The sequence below is a fragment of the Numenius arquata genome, chromosome 3 (assembly GCF_964106895.1).
Source record: "Numenius arquata chromosome 3, bNumArq3.hap1.1, whole genome shotgun sequence".
Classification (NCBI taxonomy): Eukaryota; Metazoa; Chordata; class Aves; order Charadriiformes; family Scolopacidae; genus Numenius; species Numenius arquata.
In genome coordinates, this window is record NC_133578.1 from 69,216,473 (window position 1) to 69,236,068 (window position 19,596).

The following is a 19,596-nucleotide window of genomic DNA, read 5'->3' on the forward strand; positions in this document are numbered from 1 at the left end:
CCCACAAAGTGCATTATCTGATTACAAATGGGTTTGACAAATGCAAATCAAGCCTGGACTTGGCATTTCAAAGAGCCTAATGTGCACTAATTCAAGAACATTTTTAGGGTGATCTAAGAAAAAAAACCACCATGGTTTATAGTGCAGTCATTGGTGAGTTTAATGAACATTTAAGGAGTGTTTACATTTGTTATAACACTTAGAAATACACATATTAAGAGATTGAAGCCTATGGCAAGTCTACCAGCATGGTTTATATATACCCGAACACATATGTGTGCAAATGCCTCAAGTGGTTGGATTCCAAAAGAGTAATAAGGTGGCTGTTCTCTTTGCAGTTGTTTGTCCTCCAGGCAGTCATTTCCAGAACGATGAATGCATTCCCTGCCCTCTTGGCTACTATCAGTATCAGACAGGACGTTCCTTCTGTATCAAGTGTCCTGTGGGCAAAACTACCAGCTCCTATGGGGCATTCAGCATTGATCACTGTAAGTTGAACTCATTTCTTCCCTTATCCTTTGTATTCTGGCTTCAAATAGCTAACGGAATTTTTTTTTTTCATCTGTAAGTTAAAAAAAAAAAAAACAAAAACCAAAACAAAACAGTAAAACCCTCTGGGTTTTTCAAAGGCAGAAAAATCCATCTGGTGTTTTGACAAAAAATGCATGAGAAATGAGTGGTCAGTCTCATCCAGGATGTTGTGGTTCCTTAAGACATGTTCATTGTCCTCAGAAATGATACCTGGGTATTCAGTATCAGTGAGAAACATCTTACATAGTTCATTTTTTGGCACTTTCATGAACACTAAAGTAGTCTTGGCTTTGTGCAGCTCTTTCCGCTGCAAATACAAATACTTCTCACAAAACAACTGTCGATGTGTTCACTAAAGTTGGTGTATTCAGCTTAAATACTTGTTTTTGCATGCAGTTCAGTAAAGAAAATCACTTATTAAGTCCAAATTCAGTTTTGTTTACAGAGCTAGCTCGTGGGTAAAAATAAAAGTGAGTAGTGAGAATTAATTTCTTGGAAGTACTGGTGATAGTATAGGAACTGCTTTGTTCTGTTTCAACCTACTTATTCTCTTAGGGGAGATTTAAAAAAAAAAAACCAAACAGGTTTATTGTAATGCACCCTGACATCAATTAACTTTTGCCTAAATAAGACAGTAGACTGAGATATCATTCTTCATTTCTGTATGTGTTTCCTGTGTAGGTATGGAACCCCTGTGCTTACAAGTTTGCTCCTTAAAGTTTCTTTACTGCACTTGCGGTTTTCTTTCTTGCAAGTGGCCTGCATCTAAACCTGCTCCCTGCCCAGTTTCCACCTTACCTGTGTGCTGAGCCTCAGTGCCAGCCCTTTCCAAAGGGCCGTGTTGTACACAATTAACTTTAGTCTTTTTTATTTATTTCCCTGCTGTTTCCTTAAAAAGTCTGAAGAATTTACTGAATTAACTGCCAGATAAAAAAAAAAAAGGAAAGTATAGCCTTGCAAACACAGCACAGGAAAACTGGAGGAGTGAAGTATTCTCCTCTCTGCTGCTTAACATGTTCTCCTCCCAGAGGTTGTGCCTCTGTGGCAAGGATGGCCGAGAGGCACGAGAAGCATTTCCTAAACTACCTTAGCTGCTGGCTCAGTGCATTGAATTGAAACAATGCTGATGCTGCCACATTTTGATGTGTCAGACTAAACTCTGGTGGTTTCTTCATACGTAGATGAGCCTTGCTTGCTTCAGTAGCAATTCGGAAGGAGGATATCAAGGTGGTTACCCTGTCAGGCTTAGTCCACCTGGGATTCTCTGATGCTGCCTTCGATGTCGGTCAAATTTCCAGATTTCTTTCTCTGTGGAGCCCAGATACTTTATTTCTAAAGATTTCTAAATCATTAAAAATGTTAAGTAGTAAGGGGAAATGCTGCTAATTAAAACCAAACCTCTTCATTCTTTAAGAACGGAGTGCAAAGACCTTTTCTTTCGCACTGAAAGGGACAATTTAAACAAAGGTGGGGGAGCAGCAAATAACAAATTGATGTGGTGGCTCTTGTGCTTTGGTTCATAATAATTCATGTATCCATTTCAGTAGGAACTGAAAAAACTTGTAGGAAAATACAGTTTCATAGATTCATAGATTAGTCCAGGCCGGAGGGACCTCCAAAGGTCATCTAGTCCGACCTCCCCGCAGTCAGCAGGGACACCCCCAACTAGACCAGGTTGCCCAGGGCCTCGTCGAGCCTCACCTTGAATATCTCAAGGGAAGGGGCCTCAACCACCTCCCTGGGCAACCTGTTCCAGTGTTTCACCACCCTCATGGTAAAGAGCTTTTTCCTAATATCCAATCTAAATCTCCCCTTCTCCAACTTAAAACCATTGCCCCTCGTCCTGTCGCTGCAGGCCTTTGTAAACAGACCCTCCCCAGCCTTCCTGTAGGCCCCCCTCAGGTACTGGAAGGCCGCTATGAGGTCTCCCCGGAGCCTCCTTTTCTCCAAGTTCTTCCTCTGTACTTCTTTGCTTTACAGTAATTTGCTTTACAGTAATAAATGAGATCTGATCCATGGCAGAGAATCCTAAAAATGTTAGGAATGTGAATTGCAGTAACAACAAATCAGTGAGACTACCGTGTTTCAGAGCATGAAACATAATGAAAATTGTAGGTTGATATTCAGTGAAGTCTTTGAGCACTTTTGTCCTATAGCATTGAAACATTGTCCTGCTGCATTGACAGGACTAGAGGCAATGGGCAGAAGCTGAAACACAGGAGGTTCCCTCTGAACATCAGGAAACACTTTTTTACTGTGAGGGTGACCGAGCACTGGCACAGGCTGTGGGAGTTGTTGTCCCTGTTGTCCAGGGAGGTTGTGGAGTCTCCAACCTTGGAGACATTCAAAAGTCATCTGGATACGGTCCTGGGCAACCAGCCCCAGGTGGCCCTGCTTGAGCAGAGGAGGGTTGGACCAGATGACCTCCAAAGTTCCCTTCCAAACAGAACTATTCTGTGAAGCCCAGTGACAGCATTATCAAAGTACCTTTTTTTTTCTTCTTGTTTACTTGTAACAGGCATCACGTACTGTCAAAGCAATGAGCAGGATCTGCAGTGTGATGAAGATGGCCAGTACAGACCTTCCCAGCAAAACTCTGACACTAAGAAATCCTTCTGCATTGATAGCTTTGGAGTGGTGCTGGACTGGACTGAAACAGATGACCTCCTTACAGACTACCAGTGCCTGAGTAAGTTTCAGATATTTGGATATGTTTTGACCCCCACATAAGTGAAACCTCCTTATGAAAAGACTTTCTTCTCCACAACTGTCTTGCCAGCTTATGGGGATTCACTTTCCCATGGTTGTGGCCTCTGCCTTAAGCTACATTCCTCCTTAATTTTGTGTTTATTGACTACATTGGGGAAGTCATTTCCTGTAGGGGAAGAGGGAGAAGCAGGTTTCTTGCACTCTCAGATGGCTGACAGCTTTTTATGTATGCTGATCTCCTGCTCTCTGCTTGGAAAACCAAAAGAATAACAAGAGGGCTAATGGGAATGACGCAGAAAAATTAATTTCTTAGTAAAATTATCACTCATCAGCATGTTCAGGAGAAATGGACTGTGCTTGGCAATGACCTCACAGCCACGGCATAACGTCACACTCTGGGCTCCTGCTGTACAGTATCTGACTTTGGTGAACATATCCTTGCAAGCCGGGGTGACTTACTTCTGCTTGAACACAGTTGTGAAATGCCAGCTCTCAAGGATGAATAATTGGAAAAAAAAAGTCATCCATCAAACAGTCCCGAAACTGCCAGCAGTTAAGGTCTAATTGTGCTTCTCAGCCCCAAAGGTTTTGCCTTAACCAAAAATAGTTTTCCAGAAGTTTTTATTATTCATCATATGATTGGTATCAAATTTAATGGAATATTCAGTTTGGAAACTAATGTCATAGTCTGCTCTGAATTAGACAATGTCTCATGACAAGTGTGATCAGTCCAAGGAGTGTGAAATGAAAGCCCTCAGTTGTGAACAGGTTGCAAAACTGTCTTCAGCTAAAATAGCTTTTTTTTTTTTTCTCTGAGCATATTCAGAGACTGATCATAGTTATGAAGCTGAGGTTTTAGCCTCTGTTGCTCTGAGTCATGGGCTAATTGCTAATTGGGATGTTTCTCTGGGAACGGGACTCACAGCAACTCAATTCTCCTGTTACTTATCTTGAGCCCTCCTGCATGAGCCTGACTCTGTCCATGAAGAAGCAGTTGTAGGTATCTGTGATTATTTTTGTGGATTGCGCTAGAAGATTTCACTACAAACAAATATTTATAAGTGTTGGCAATTCAGGGTTTAAAAAAACAACAATAGCAAACATCCAAGAAGTCTGGCTAGTTTTTATAATAATAATCTAGAGGCTAATTTAATTTCATTTTTTTCTTTTAAAAATCATGCTGCATTTCCAGAAAGCATTATATGAAATGAAACCAATTATCTCTATTTTTACTATTTCCCCCTACCTCTTCTACTTCCCTTAACCGAATTCAGCATGAAACAAGACAGCAGGGTCTGAAGACTGATCTTGGTTTGACAGGAGGCTGGTGATTGGGCAGGGTCAATAAATAACCCAACTGTTCTTTGTTTTTTGAGGCCGTAGTGGGAGTAAGAATTTTCTTTTATGAATGCACAGTAAAAGAAAATTGTTCTCTCATTCTTATTGTTCTCTCTTGTTATATTTTAAGCCACAATTAACATTTATTGCAATAAGAGGGCTGGGTTCTAGAGCTTTACTCTCTAGTCACATGAGATGAGGGACAATTTCTGCTACAGAATAGGCCTGTTAAATTGTTATATTACTGTTGAGAAGAGGGCAATGTGAACTAACAAATTCAGGAAAATGTGAGCTGGTAGAATATTTTTTCATTGTACTTTTTTTTTTTAACAAAGTTGCTTTATGAATGCAACTTTTTTACCTTTTTATTAAAAAACAAAATTCAAGAATTTAAAAAAGGCATCTTTTCTGTTAGTTTTGCAATGTTTTCAGTTTAATGTTTCATTATACTTTTTATCTTTTCTCTACTTTTCTCTCATATAATTGCAGAGAAAATGGAGGGGTGGGATGAAGCCAGGATTAGGAAAAAACAATCAGAAGAAAAGAAAAACATTTTAAAATGTTGGTTTTTATTTTGAATTTTGCATTAGAAATGAGGGCAACAAAAAATTTCAAACAACATAAAACCACTGTTTCTTTTCAATTTCAAGAAAATACGTGAATTCTCTTTTTAACCAGGTATAACTGGAAGTTGCAGAGATAGAAGGAACTCTGTTTAGTGCAGAATTAAGCTAATGCTTATATTTTAGTGTCCTGTATTTCTAGGAAGGAAAAAACTTTCACCTCTGGTTACACCATCATTCAGCCCTCTCCCCAGCCAAGCTGGAGTGCAAGGAACTTTTTGTGCTAAGTGTTTGGCTAGCCCTTGTGTTTTTTCTGAGCAGAAATGATGGTTTTATCAAAAACACCTGCTGCCTCAGCCCTGACAACAGAGGACATTTGCTTCTGATTTAGCCTGCCTGTTTTGCTGTAAGAGTACAAATGATTGTTTTAAGAACTTATCCCTGACTTTTATTTTGTGGTTTATCCAGACGTTTCAGGGAGAGAGGCCTGTGATCCCCCTGCTGGATCTCTGCGCCCATGTGTGCGGGGGAGAGAAGGGCTGAGCCTCCAGCTCTTCCATGTGCAGGCATCTCCCATGGGCTGAGATCAGACCAGGGCTCCTGCTGCGGTCTAGGCCAGGCATTGGCTGCAATAATATAGAGTTTTACATTCATTTGGGGCATCTAGGGGATAAGTCTGGTGATGTTAAGCCACCATGTTCTTTCCTCCTCCTTAATATGCTGTGTTCACTGAAAAATATTAGTAAATCAACTGGTGGACACATAGTACCAAAACCCCTTTGTAATACAGGTAGTAGCAACCTGAGCAGGGTAGTGGTGGTGCCACTGTGTGTCCCTTCACCTGACTATAATCTTCTTCAGGGCACAGCCAGGGCCAAACCTTCTGGAGCTTAAATTGAATTCCTTGCCCCATTTAGTGACCTTTGGGTTCCGCATCTCTAGACCCTGTGAGCTTTTCCCAGTTCATGAACAGTGCTGCTTGTCAGACTTCCTTACACTCAGGTGCAGTGGGTCCAATTCAGAGAGAACAGATAAAAGGGTTTGCTAAGTAAAATGACAGTCTGGAGTTAAAGGCTGAATGAAGGGGGGGAAAATGAGCATGTAGGACATACTGCCTTGGGTAGGTCCCGAAGTCAGGCTGAATGTTGTACCCCTGTAAACAAGTGGTAAGGCTCCTAGATTTCTTTCCTAACCAAGTTCTGTTGGAGCCGGCTCTTGTTTCAGTGGCTGTTTTGAAGAAAATTGATTCCCCGTGTTGATTCAATAGTTGGTTCTGTGCCATGGACAAGTAATGAGAAATGGCCAGTCTGCTGCTGGAAGAGAAGTCTCACTTGAATGTAAACTCCCAGCCCACTCCTGGCTAACTGTTTTTAAAAGATTTTGTGACACTTTCTTTTTTTTTTCGGAATAGAAATTATATCCTCAATCCAGCTGTCTCCCGCGTTATCTGTGGAATTATGGTACATCATTTAACGAGCAACCCTTTTTCCCTACAGGATTAATGAATTTTTACTTCTACCTAAAATGTCTTTGTCTCTTTGCAGCATGGGAACTGATAATAGCACCTGGTCCTTTTTTGGTCTTTTTATAGTGCTTAGAAAATTTGAGAGAAAACCTGCTTCCAAACTGGTTTATGGGTCAAAAGAAGCTCAAATTCTTCAGTCTCAGTCATTTGGGGGAGACCTGCAAAGTTCAGCTTTTCAGTGTATTTCAGGTGAGGAAAACTGTCAGAAATCTGTAGAGACAACACTAACCATCGTGAAAAATAATAATCTTTTTATATGAAGAGCTTTTAGTTAAGTTCCTAGATGAACTATATGTTTTGCAGTTCAGCACTGGTTCACTAGTTCAGCAAGATGTTTACAACTTCTAGTGATGTCGGTTCAGGGAAGAGATTGGTCTTTCTTTCAGAAAGAAGTCTTCTGACTTTATGTACCACGTTAGACAAGTCATCTGACTTTAAAGCCAGTTGGTATAGCTTGCAATATGGGTGAGAGCTGAGATTCAGACCAGGAAACATTCATCAGACTTTTCAGATGTGCAGACAAAAGAAGGATTAAGTGTTCAGACATGTGAAAAGCAAGCTTTCACCTTTCCCAAATTATCTGAGGGGCACATAAAAGAGGAATAATTGTCCTTGCTTACGTCAGAAGGATATTGTAAGCAGTGCAGGGATATTCCTTTGCTGAGACTTACAATGTATTTACTATATTACATCTGGATGTGTCTTGTTTACTCATTTATATTGATTCAAAGTCATCTAAAACCAAGGGGGATCACTGCACTGCTTTCAGGGTGCTTTGAGTCAATGCCTTACACTGTGTCTCCTGATGCTCAGACTTATGAAGAGAGGAAGGGGGGTTACATTCAAAATAAAAACACCCTGGGGGTAATAACACGGGTGGCCAGTTTGTAGGGCAGACATCACCAAAGTCTGACAAAGTCAGTGGCTTTGTGTCACATTCTCTGCTCTAGCGGGAGCGGTCACCTCATGCTAAGAGATGAATCTGTGAAGCCTTATATGTGTTACTGGAATGATTTTCCTGCAGCAGATCATCCCCTAGGTGTACACTGCAGGGTTTCTTACACCTTACTCTGAAACCGACAACCTTCAACAGCGAAGCACTGAGCTGAGAGGACCATGGGAACGAACTTAGGGAGGAAAAGATGGCTTTTTGACAAGCAGTCTGATTCAAATGCACATACCCTCTATTTTCATTGTAAGTTACATCCACTGTCCAATGGCAGCACTACTACAAAATATTACTGTTGAGTTGCTCACTGAAGGGTAAGAGTTAACCCTTCCCTCTCTGCTTCCCAACAAAGTCAGGCATCTTAGCTTACATTTCTGCTGATGTTTTGTTCTAAGCTGGTTGATTTATACTGAAGACACTTGGAAACATGGAGCCACTCTGCCAGCACATCACATCTCCCTGATACAGTAACCCCAGGGCAAACAGGTTGTGACAAATATTGGAGTGATAGGAAGGAGGGAAACATCAAATTCTTCAGTTGTGCTGGCCATCTGTGCAGCAATCACCTGGCTGGTGTAAATGAGCAAGCAGCCATCCCCTTTCAGATTTAGGAGTGGCTGAAGATGCTCCTGCCCTTGCACACTCACCACTAACTTGCTCTGGTCTTCTAGAACAGGAGGGGAAATTTTGCCTCAGGCAAAATTATCCAGCAGACATTAAATATTTGGTGGGGGTTTAGACCTACCTCAGCTGTTTGCATCATCAGGTGATGAATGTCCAAACAGCTTTTTCCATTAATTTAACTTAAAAACCTAACCCTCTGCTAATATAGTTGAATACTGCAGTTCATCTGACTGGTGAAATTCATGTATTTGCTGTCTGACAGAGGTATGAAAAACTGGGTAAATGACAGTAAACAGTGAAATTTGTAGCAGAAATTTTGCACATATAGTGCTAGGAAACCTAAGGTTTCTTTCCTGTTTTTCAGGCTGTGAGAGGGAAGAAGCATGTGGTTTTGCCACGGTAACTCCTGCTGGAGCTGAAATTCTGTGTGAATTATACAGTGCTGCTGAAGTCAACTTCAACTGCTCCACTTCTGAACTGGTAAAAATGATCATATTTAAAGATATGTGTTTATCATAATACTGTAGGTTCAATACAAATAGAAGGCATCACAGAAGGAAGGCAGGCTGTTACCTGATGTTTGGCCATTGCTCTTCATTATGACAGTAAAAAATTCCTGCAGGCTGCTAAAGAAGCTACTCTCAAGTGTTCCCGAAACTGACATCTGAATTCCTCAGTGTTTGGTTGAAACATCACACAGCACTTCTGTTCTTAAAATGTGCTGAGCTCCTGCAGTCTGGAAATCAGGTTAACTTGAAAGGGAGGTTCATCTGGATTGTCCAAACTAGAATTGTCTAGGTCAGTAATCAGGCCATCATCATTTCTCAGTCCTTTCCTCTAGTCCAGGATTTGAATCATGTCCTCTTTAGCACTGTAACAGCTTCCTATTCCCTACTTCTAAACACAGCAAAGTGGCACTGAAGAATCGAGACCTCCATTTGATAGAATAAAAAATGACCACACAGAGGTGTGCACTATAATCCGTGTGCACGAACTTCTCCACATGAGTTTTTTGTATAAGTAAAATATGTTTTAGGAGAGGAGAACAACTAGGTTGTATTTATTATGCATGCCTGTTTTCTGTCTCAGGTGCAAGGTGTTTTGGGGAACCCCGCTGCCTCTAGCATCGATCGCCTCAGCTGCCTGCTTCATGTCAGGAATCCAGAGGGAGACGCAGTGATGCTCTATTTGAAGAGAGGTACCACACGCAATTCACTCGTCTAATGTTAGACTGCTGTGATCAACTTTGTAGTTACTTCTATGTAGGAACATAATTAAATGTGGGAGGCCATCTTTGTTCAAGGTGACATAATACTTTTCAGAGCTTAATGTTTAGTCATAGATCAGAAACCTCAGCAAATCTTCCCGTCATGTCTTGTTCCCTAGAAATTAGGAATACAGCTTTTGTAAGACATTGCAATGGCAGACAGTCCCAAAAGAGCTTACATTTTATCCAGTGTATTATTCTATATTCTATCCTGTTCTGTTTTGTTGTACTATGATTTGTCTTTATTTGACTGTATAAGGCATTATCAATGACCAGCTTGTACATAATTTAACAGTTTACATTAATTTTGACTGCAAGCTGTCTTACTAATACACCAGCCAATAAATAACCTGGTCTCCAGTGAGACCGACTACCCAGGTATAATTGCACCAAACCATTTGGTGATCTTATCTTGTATTTGAACCTCAATGTCCAGAAAAGAGCTTTTAAGGCTGAATTTTTATCATAAAACTTTCAACCAGCTCCAGTCCGCAGGGAATCCAAAAGCATCCCATCTCCTCCTGAGCTCTTTTGAACATTTCTTTCCCATTCTCTCTACCCAGAACAAGAATTTAACTCATCTGGACTCAAGACCTTTGAAAGGACCAGTTTTCAGAATGTGCTTTCTGGTGTGTATCGCTCCGTGGTGCTCTCTGCAGCCGGCACGTCTCTGACTGATGCTCAGCTCTTCTGTCGGCAGACTTGCAGCAGGGACTCCTGCTGCGACGGCTTCGTCTTGAGTCAGATTGCACTTGATGGAGGTACTGTCTAACTGCAAAATACAAAATTATGCAGTAGAAAACCAATGCTAACTGAGTAGAACTAATTTTTGGACACAGTACACCTACCTCTACATCATACCAGTGCCTGCCTCTATATCATTGACATATTTTGTTGTAGGCAGACTTTGAGTAATGCCCAAGACTTGGCCGGGAGCAATAGAGATAAAGAGTTAGCAAGCTCCTCTTGGAGAGAAATGGACGTTTTGAAAGGATAATTCTTTTCACCTGCTTTACATATCTCCATCTGGATGAGATAAATCATTCTGAAAATGCCCCTCTCCTTACTTAACGCCACTTGGTTGCCAGAAGTTGGTGCCTTTCAGCTGATGGGGGAATTAAGAAGGTGCCTCCAGACAGAGTCCTTGTAGTACAAATGTAAATCAGCTTCTCTTTTGGAGCAGGAAAAGAGGATGCTAAACAGAGAATTATGTTAAATTACTGCGTACAGGAATGCTATAATCTCCTAAGTCTGGGTGTCTAGCTAGGAGGGCAAGTGGGAGTGGGATGGACAGACTCTGGAACAGGTGGGACTTAGTCAGAGCCCAGATTTCTGCCAGCAAACTTAAGGATTTAATGTCATTGGCCTGCTTTTTGTAGTTTCTTTTTGAGCTCACATAGGATCAACTTTCCTGTCGGAGGTACATTTCCTATAGAAAACGTGAAGTTCTAATTGAGATGTCTCAAGTTTTTTAAAAATGGGCTTTTACAAATCCAGGCATGTGCTACTGGCTGCTATGTGGCAAGCACCTCTCTAGTTTTGAGTGGGATCTGATCCTGGATTTGAGAAAACTTTCTCCGTGGAATGTTTCCAGGAAATTATTTTCCATTTTGGCACCTCATAATTTTTGCACCAAAATATTCGAGGTGATCTTATAAAGTCCATTTCTCTATATGTATACCATCAAATTTTTACGTTGTTTGTACTTGTGAGAGTAGAAGGGGATGGGGAGAAGATTAGTGTTGTAGGCCACTCTGTTTAGTTGAGGTGGCCTATATGGATCAGTAACACAGGTAAACACATTACTTTGACTAACATTTTGTTTAAAAATAAATAAGTAAATAAAAGTAGCACATTCAATATCTCACGTACCCAGCCCATTAAAAAAAATAATATCAGAGAGTGCACTGTAAAACCATGGAAGTGCCTTAGCTGTGACAGCGAGTACAAAGCAAGAGCTGAATATTGTCTAGACGTTATGGTAACAGAGTGATGCCAAAACATCTGGCCTTAAGTGTGCTGGTGCCCCCCGACTTGCACCGTGATGCTGGGGGAGAGTCAGGCCTGGACTGACTGAAATCAGGCACCAATCCAGAAAACCATCCCAGGAAAAATGTAAGTGCTTTCTTGGTTCAGAGCCTGAGATTGTAAGACCGCCAAAGGACTGAAAATGTCTCCGTGGTGCTATAAAGTGCTAAGAACACTGTTGGGCATTATCAGATAATAGTAGTGTTTTATTAGGTGGTAATAGTGTGTGCTTGAAATCTCTGAAAAGCAGGCTACAAATGTTTCGTTTAGGTATGAATAGTGAACCTTAGTGCTCCAATTTGAACGTATGGCTCTGATTTTCTTCTTTTTTTTTTTTTTTTTGGGCTACCAATACTAAAAGGTACCTAGCCCAGTGACACAAGTTCAATTGACATTTAGAGAAAGAATTGGGATGCTGGAGCAGCTCTGTGTAGCTGCAAAGTGATTGGAGTGATGCAACTCTCTCTTTGCCCGAACCTAGGTACCATTTTGTGTAGTTTGATGAGCCACCCGGATGTGCTGATGTGCAATGCGAATGGCTTGAGTCCGACACCAACATCTGGCATAGATGGCATATGTAAAGGTGTGAGCTATGACGAAAAAGAGAAGACGTTTTCCTTCACCCTGGGAGGGCAAGTGTTCAGTGGAAGTACGTCAATGAATTATCTCAATTTAATCCCTTTTCTTTAACTCTTCTATAGACTCTGCCTTTTTCACCAGCCTGCTCCTGTAGTTCAGTGCTTTTTTCTCAAGTAAACCAGTATCTGTACAATCACAAGAGAATAAGAACTCCCCAACTGGATGCATTGTTAGACAGAAGGGCCTCTCATACTTTACTGTGTGATCGTTGATGAAAGTCAAGAATGTGTTGCTTTTAGTATATTACCCTGTAATATTTAGTTTAGGCAGATTCAAGACAATAATCTGAAATAAAGGTTAACTCTGGAGCAAAGACAAAAAGATGCCAAGAGCTGCACAGAAAAAAACAATGGTGCAAACCAGAAAAAAGCCTTGGCACCCTGGGCCCAGCCTAGCACCGGGGCACCTGGCTCCTTCCTCCTCAGGGTCTTGTATTGTAAATAAGGTTGTGCATAGTCTAGTGATGTGTTTTTAATGTAATTTCTGAGCATTTCAGTACTACTTGTTTAATTTTAGCAGCTGTACTAACAAACTTTTTCTTTCCTAGCTTCTAAAATGGCAGAAGAGGCAGAAAGAAATTTTACTACCTTTCAGCAAGTTTATGTGTGGAGAGGTGAGTTATCTCACAAAAGTTGTCATAAAAACTTACGAAGAACGGTAGGCAGTGGCAGATGTGTAAGTAGTTCTGGAAACTTGTTTAAACTGGAAGTGTTATTCTCACTGTATTTTATAGCATCCAAATTGAGACATTACTCAGCAATCTTTCCTGGTGGGGTGGGTGTAATCTGGAGTAATTCTGCTACTGCCAGTTTCATGAAACTTGGGTAAATTCTTGTGTCTGGGAATATGCTTTATAACTTTTAATACCTGTGAAAAACGCTATCACAGAGACATTTGCCTTTGTCCCATCAGTGTCCGGGAACCTTAATAATTTGTTACTTTATGCATAACTAGGTGGGTTACTTTTATTAGTGCAATAACCATGTATGTGTTGGTTTTGCAAGTTTACATTCGCAACATTGCAGCAGAGATAGAAAGACAAATGATTTGTGATACTGCTTTATAAATGCACACAGCACCCAGACCACTGATGATGAATATATAGTGATTGAGGATATGCAATTTGGTTTTATAGTCCAAACAGCACATTTTGGTTTATGTTTTTTTTCCCATGGAGTTATTTGTAGATGCTCTTAGTCATTTTTGATTCATCAGTTGGTGGAACTATCTAAGGAGTTTTCCTAAATGATGCACTTTAAAATGTTTGCTAAATTTAGTGCACTAAGGGTGAGCTTGTCTTGTGGATGAAAGGTGAATGGAATTACTGTGCTTTTTAATTCCAGGTTCTGATATGGTCACCCGGACTAAAACCTCTGCATGCAATGCTACTGCTTTGAAGACAGAGAATGACCTATTGTTATCAGGTATTGTAGTAAGGGCGGACAGAGAAGGCAGCAGAAGATAGCTCAGAGGGGTGCAGAATTTAACTGAAAAATATCATATATTTCCATATATATATCATAATGATATAAGTGTTGTGAAGTCCAGAGGATTTCTCTTGGGTAAGAAGTACAATACAGGTTTTGAGAGAGATGTTCAAATTGTGAATCTCCTGTCTTTATGCTTTTTATTTTTCCAGGTCAGACTGGAAAAGAAAGTGTTAAAATGTTCTGTGAAAGCTTGTTCTTTCAGACTTACTGAACTGTAAAGACTCAGGAAATATTATTTGGCTGGGAAAAAAAAAAACACATAAACTCAGGAATCAAATCCTTAGCCTGGGTACCTGGGCATATTTATTGCTATTGACAATACGAGTTAAATACGATGCTTAGAGGAACTCAGGATGAAACTGCAATCACAAGTGTTTCCTCCATACACGATGAAAACGAGGGACATGTGAAGTTCTCTAGCTTCTTTGTTATTCCAGCGTCTGCTCTTCATTATACTGTCATGTACATACCAAAAATCATTTGTATTAAGTTACTAGTGTTCCTTTGGGCCTTCAGAACCATAATCCTAAGAGAAGGAGAGCAGTGGAGCCTGTTGGTTTCTCTCTAATGAACTGTAATCTTTGCTGAGGACCCTTGATGAATACCTGAGCGTGTGATCTAATATCTGTAAAATCCTTACATGAAGTGAATTGCTGACTTTGGATTAATGGAATTTGAGAGGAAAGTAAACTAAAATGCCCATTTACCTAGTGCTGCTTCCATATAGTTAGTGGTATTTTAAAGTCTAGACTTAAAAGTGAGAAAAAACTACACTTAGTACATTGGGTGAAATTCTCTTGCATGTACCTGCCAAGGCATGAGTGCAGCCCTCAGGGTTCTCCGTTTACCTTGCTGCAGCTGATGATATCATTAAAACCTGAAGTTATGCAAGGAATGTGGCTTCTTCCTCCATCCCTTAGTCTTAATCGTGACACAAATTGTTTTAAGAGAAGTTGAGAGATAGCAAGACTTAGAAGTCACCTTTTTAAAAAAGTTACGGATACATCTGGGAAAATGTCTACAGAGCTTTTATTGCTTTGATGATCATCCTTAAAGCACACGGTAACATATCTTTTCTGTTTTCTGATAGAAAACTCAAAACTATTGAGCACTCCCAGGAGGTGCTTCAGCATTTCAGCTGCAAATATCAGTGTGTCTTTACTATTTTCATTTTTGTCTGGCTGTTTCAGTGCATGTAAGATTAAATAACAGGAATCTCTCCCACTGTTGGAGTAACTGGGGATGACACCTGCTGATGGCATTTGATAAATAAAAAGATGTTTATGAAGAAATTTGTAAAAGATCAGTGAAGAGTGTTCATTTCTTTCAATGTTTTACTTGGATCCTTATTTAAAGGGATGAATTTGAAAACTGCCTGAAATAGTTATGATTGTTTCAGAGGAAGCTCAGGAGATATAAAGTGTTATATGCACTTCTAAAGTCACAAGCAGGAGACAGAAAGGAGTTATTTAATGTGGTCTGTGGGAGCATAAACTAGAAGAAATGATTAAATGACTAAAATAGGTATTAAGCTTGTTAAGAAAACATTTAACATTGAGAGGTGTAAAAGCTTCTCTAGGGAATATAAGGAAAGTACTGTATTTTGGATTAATAAAACTAGATTGATTAAGGCAATGTAAACATCCTCTGAGGTATCATACTTCACTGCTAGGCTGATGTGTCATATGACAGAGTAGAGAGAACCTTCTTATTTCTAGGAACTATGACTTTCATCTAGTTTTTGGGTGGTGGAAATAGTCTGACAACGCTATGCTGTGCAGTGGAGCTCAGCAAGGAGGCAGTGCCTACACAGGCATCAATAACTGTGGGTGGACAATTCTGTTACTAAAAGCAGCCTTTGGTGTGTGCTATCCCATTTGTATTGGTGTGTGCTGCAACAAAATGGTTGCAGATGTTTTATCGTGAAAGACAGAATTTTATATACAAATAAATTTAATTTATTCCAGATCATAGTTAAGTTTTTTGTGAGCTTAAGCAGCTTGTTTGTTTGTTTGAATCTCAGATTCTACAAAGGATCTTTTCTACCTAATGGACAGCAGCCGGATACAAAGTGATCAGAACTATTCTCTCCCTTACCAGCAGTACTGGGTCTTCAGGCAGAAGTACTCAGCAGAGGAAGCTGTTCTTTGGTGTCTCACACGTAAGCCGCCTTGGAGACTGTTATTCTACAGAGAATAATAATTAATGATATCTTTTAATAGGTATTATGATGAGTAGAAACTCTGGACTGAAATATTTTTCAGGGAAAGATCCACAAAATTTTCATGGAAGTTGCTAATAGGGCCACCTACAATCAATGGGCCTTCCTTACAATCTTTGCCTACTGTGGCAGAAAGGGTACCCATCATTCTTCACCAATGTATCCCTGTTATGGGCAAGAGAAGTAGAAGAAACGGCTAAGACAATACCCTGCTGTTCTTGAAATGTACACCTCCAAAAAGATGACATAGTTGTGAGAGGAGAATGTGAAATTCAGATGTTTGGGGTTAATGATACAGTATATTTTGATGTGATAAATAGAGAAGAGCTTCTAGCTCTTAGTACAGGAAAGCAGAACCAAGAGTACTAAGCCGTGCACAAACATCACTGCAAGAGGTCAGTAGAGCTATGCCTGTTTAAAATGAAGCATTGAGGTATATATTTACAGAAGCCATTGCCACTGTAATTAGGAAATGGGTTTGACAAATTTCAGTGCGAATTGCTACAAGAAAATGGCTTGAACAGCTGAGTCTGGAAAAATTATTTGTATTTTTGTGTAACATGAACATTTCAGAAATATTTTTTTCAAAAACTTCCTAAGACATTGTAGACTTTATTCTCCATTTTATTCTTTAAAATAGAGACCTGTGACTGATGCGGAGTTCTTTTATGATTGTACAGTTTGTATGTCAAATTTACTAGAAAGAAAGAGAGAGATATCTTTATGAATCACAGTGTTAGTGACACCAGTACAGTAGGCTAATACTTGTCCCAGCTGGGACAATTAGCTGTCTGTGCTCCCCAGGTAAGTCTGTTCTTCAGTGTCACTAGAAACAGAATCTGTCCCTGTTCCTCTTGCACCATAATAGAATAATATTGACATTCTCACTTATAGTTGTTTGCTGAAGGGCAGCTTTAAGTGCGCTGAAGACATGAAAAGGAATGGAGAGGGGAAGAAACACTTGTGTGTGTAACTCTCAGCAACTTTGCTTCATAGGTTGTGCCCAAGAAGATGAGTTTTGTCGAATGGCAGATCTTCAAAACGCCACAGATATATACTTTGTGTGCACTCTCTATCCAGAGGCACAGATTTGTGACGGCAGCATCGATCAAATACCGGAAAACTGTCGACCCGTGCTACCCCAGCAGCCTCAGACATTGTATCGTAAAATAGGCAAGTTTGGGGATTTGGATGTATAATGTGTGCTCTAACCCTGATAATGCAAGCTACTGTTTTGGCTCTTGATTCTGAAATAAAAAGTCTGAATGTATGAATGAGTCCTGGGTTGTGATAGGGCAAGGGAAAAACAAGCCAGGCTGGATGGAGCTTTGAGCAACCCGCTCTAGTGGAGGTGTCCCTGCCCATGGCAGGGGGGTTGGAACTCAATGATCTTTAAGGTCCCTTCCAACTCTAACCATTCTATGATTCTAAGCTGTTCTGTGTATGGATATTCTCATTTTCAGTTCAGAATGGAAAGATATTAACCATGAGTTCCATGCTCCACCTCAGTTATTCCCAATTCAGTAGGGCCAAGGGTAGCTCAAATATTTTCTATACCAGGCCTTAGGTCTTTTTATAATGTGAGTGAAATGGGAATGTCATTGGGATGTTACCAATCCCATTTTCAACCATTAAAATTTCCATGGTAGTTAAGCAATGCAAAAATTGAAAGTTGTTGAGTGTATTTTTTTTCTTTTTTTTTTGTTGTTTAGCAAATCCAGCCTTATAGACATGTGGATTTTAACCTTTGCTCTTTGAATACTTGGAATACTTGGGAAGTTGGTTGATTTTCTCATAGGGCTCATGGGTGGAAGCTGGACAAACAAGCCTGTTATCTCCGTACAGGAACCTTATACTTTTGCTGTGAAAAATGTAGAGGTCCGCTGAAAAAAACTATTAAATTGTGTCTTTTGGGGGAGCTCCAAGTGCAGCACAAGCCGGCTATTGCATGAGTACACTGGAGTCTTCCAATCTGGAGTTGCTCCCCAGTTTTTGGACCTTGAGGAAGTAGTAATGTCAATACAGATTTCAGAAACTCTGGGTTGGAAGTCTTTTCTGGGTGATGTACTTTGCTAAGTTTTTAGAATCTTCGCTTGATGGATTTTTTGTTCATAGTCAGGCTTAACTGTCAACAGTTTACTGTGATAATGCAAAAAATAGCTTTTGATGCATCAAGACCACTGTAACATATAGACATAAACATTAGCCTTATCATGTGATTACTTGACCGGTCTATATAAATTACAAGGTTAAGCTAATTTTTCCAATTTTGTTTTTTCTTTTTCCTTTAAGTCACTCTAAAAAGTTCTGTGAAGAGCTTCTACACACGTGTACCATTCCAGAAAGTAACTGAGATCTCAGTGAGGAATAAGACTGACATGAGCAGAAAAACTGTTTCAGATGGGTAGGACACGCCTGTTCCTTTGTTTTTACTGGAATTTTAATCATGCCTGGAATACCAAGACCCTGTTATGTAGGTGAAGGGGGTCAGATGTATTGATCCAAGAAAAGCATTTTTGGACAATATTTAACAAGATAAAAAAGCATATGAATTAAAGGAAATTTATAATTGAATTATAATAATAATGTATATAATTAGTAATTTTATATCTGTGGATTATTACTTATACTGCTGGTGAATTGCTGGTTGGCCAGTTAAATCTCTTGGTAATAATGCACCAAATTAATGTAAGCTGATATTTTTAGGGCAGATATCAAAATACTCATCTAAATTATTAGATGTAGGCTGGTAGATGTATACTGATAGAACGTAATTTCATCTACAAATAGAAAAAGAAAGGGAGTGTCTATGCAGTATGAAGAACCTTGAGGTGATCTTATCGTGAAAGGCGTCTCTACAGGTTCTCAATGTCTCTCTCCTATGCAGTATCCTTTCATCCCTTCTCCATGGCAGAGACAGATTACTATTAATAATAAAAGTAATGATGTTTTTACTTTTCCAGCTTTTTTGACTGTGAGCGTTGGTGTGATGCTGACCCTTGTTGCACGGGATTTGGCTTTTTTAATGATTCCCAGCTGTCAGGTATTTTTTCACTATTTGTATTTTAAAAATAATTTCAGTCTTCCTATGTTATTACAAAATTTACTATTCTTTTGCTGTGAAGGACACTTTAAAAGCCCTTGCAGATCTTGTGCAACTCTCTTTAGCACCTTTTTAAGTAATTGTGGCCATTTCTAGGAGTTCAGTGCAATGACAGTCTCCACAACTCAGAAGTCATTAAGAAAACCTCACAAGAATGAGTCCTTAAGAGGCTGCAGTTCCAACAAAATGAAATTACAACTGATAAATCTCCAGGGAACTGTTATTTCTCATTTATCAACCTCTCTTCCAAAATGTTTGTTGACTTCTTTTTGTGATTTTTTTTTTCTCCGTTCGTTTGTTTGTTTGTTCCATTTTTAAAACCTAAGGGACTTATAAAACTAAATGTTACTGAAATTAAATGCATGTTATGCACATAATGTCTGTGGATACTTTGGAACAGCTTAGCCTTTTGGCTTTCTTGGATCTGAACTTCTCCCAGATTTTAGTATTCTACTTGGAGGAGATTGTTTGAGGATAGGGGTTGCCTGTCTTCTCCGCCTTAGTATTTTAGCTTCTTAAGACTTCTCAAGTAGAATTTCTGTTAGTCTAAGGAAATCACATCTTTAAAAATATGTGTGACTTGAAAGCCATTAGAAAGTCAGACAAACA

The 19,596-nt window shown here is 39.7% G+C and overlaps 1 protein-coding gene across 1 annotated transcript in view; it reads left to right on the plus strand.

Annotated features, from left to right (window-relative positions):
• TG (thyroglobulin) overlaps positions 1–19,596 on the plus strand; it is a 155,906-nt gene that overhangs the window by 39,947 nt on the left and 96,363 nt on the right. Inside the window, exons 21-33 of the mRNA XM_074144697.1 lie at positions 339–488; positions 3,050–3,220; positions 6,733–6,855; positions 8,604–8,719; positions 9,329–9,437; positions 10,070–10,267; positions 12,016–12,183; positions 12,721–12,786; positions 13,517–13,597; positions 15,687–15,824; positions 16,881–17,057; positions 18,177–18,288; positions 18,848–18,927. Coding sequence (XP_074000798.1) covers positions 339–488; positions 3,050–3,220; positions 6,733–6,855; positions 8,604–8,719; positions 9,329–9,437; positions 10,070–10,267; positions 12,016–12,183; positions 12,721–12,786; positions 13,517–13,597; positions 15,687–15,824; positions 16,881–17,057; positions 18,177–18,288; positions 18,848–18,927 — 1,689 coding nt within the window. The remainder of the gene's footprint in view (positions 1–338; positions 489–3,049; positions 3,221–6,732; positions 6,856–8,603; positions 8,720–9,328; positions 9,438–10,069; positions 10,268–12,015; positions 12,184–12,720; positions 12,787–13,516; positions 13,598–15,686; positions 15,825–16,880; positions 17,058–18,176; positions 18,289–18,847; positions 18,928–19,596) is intronic.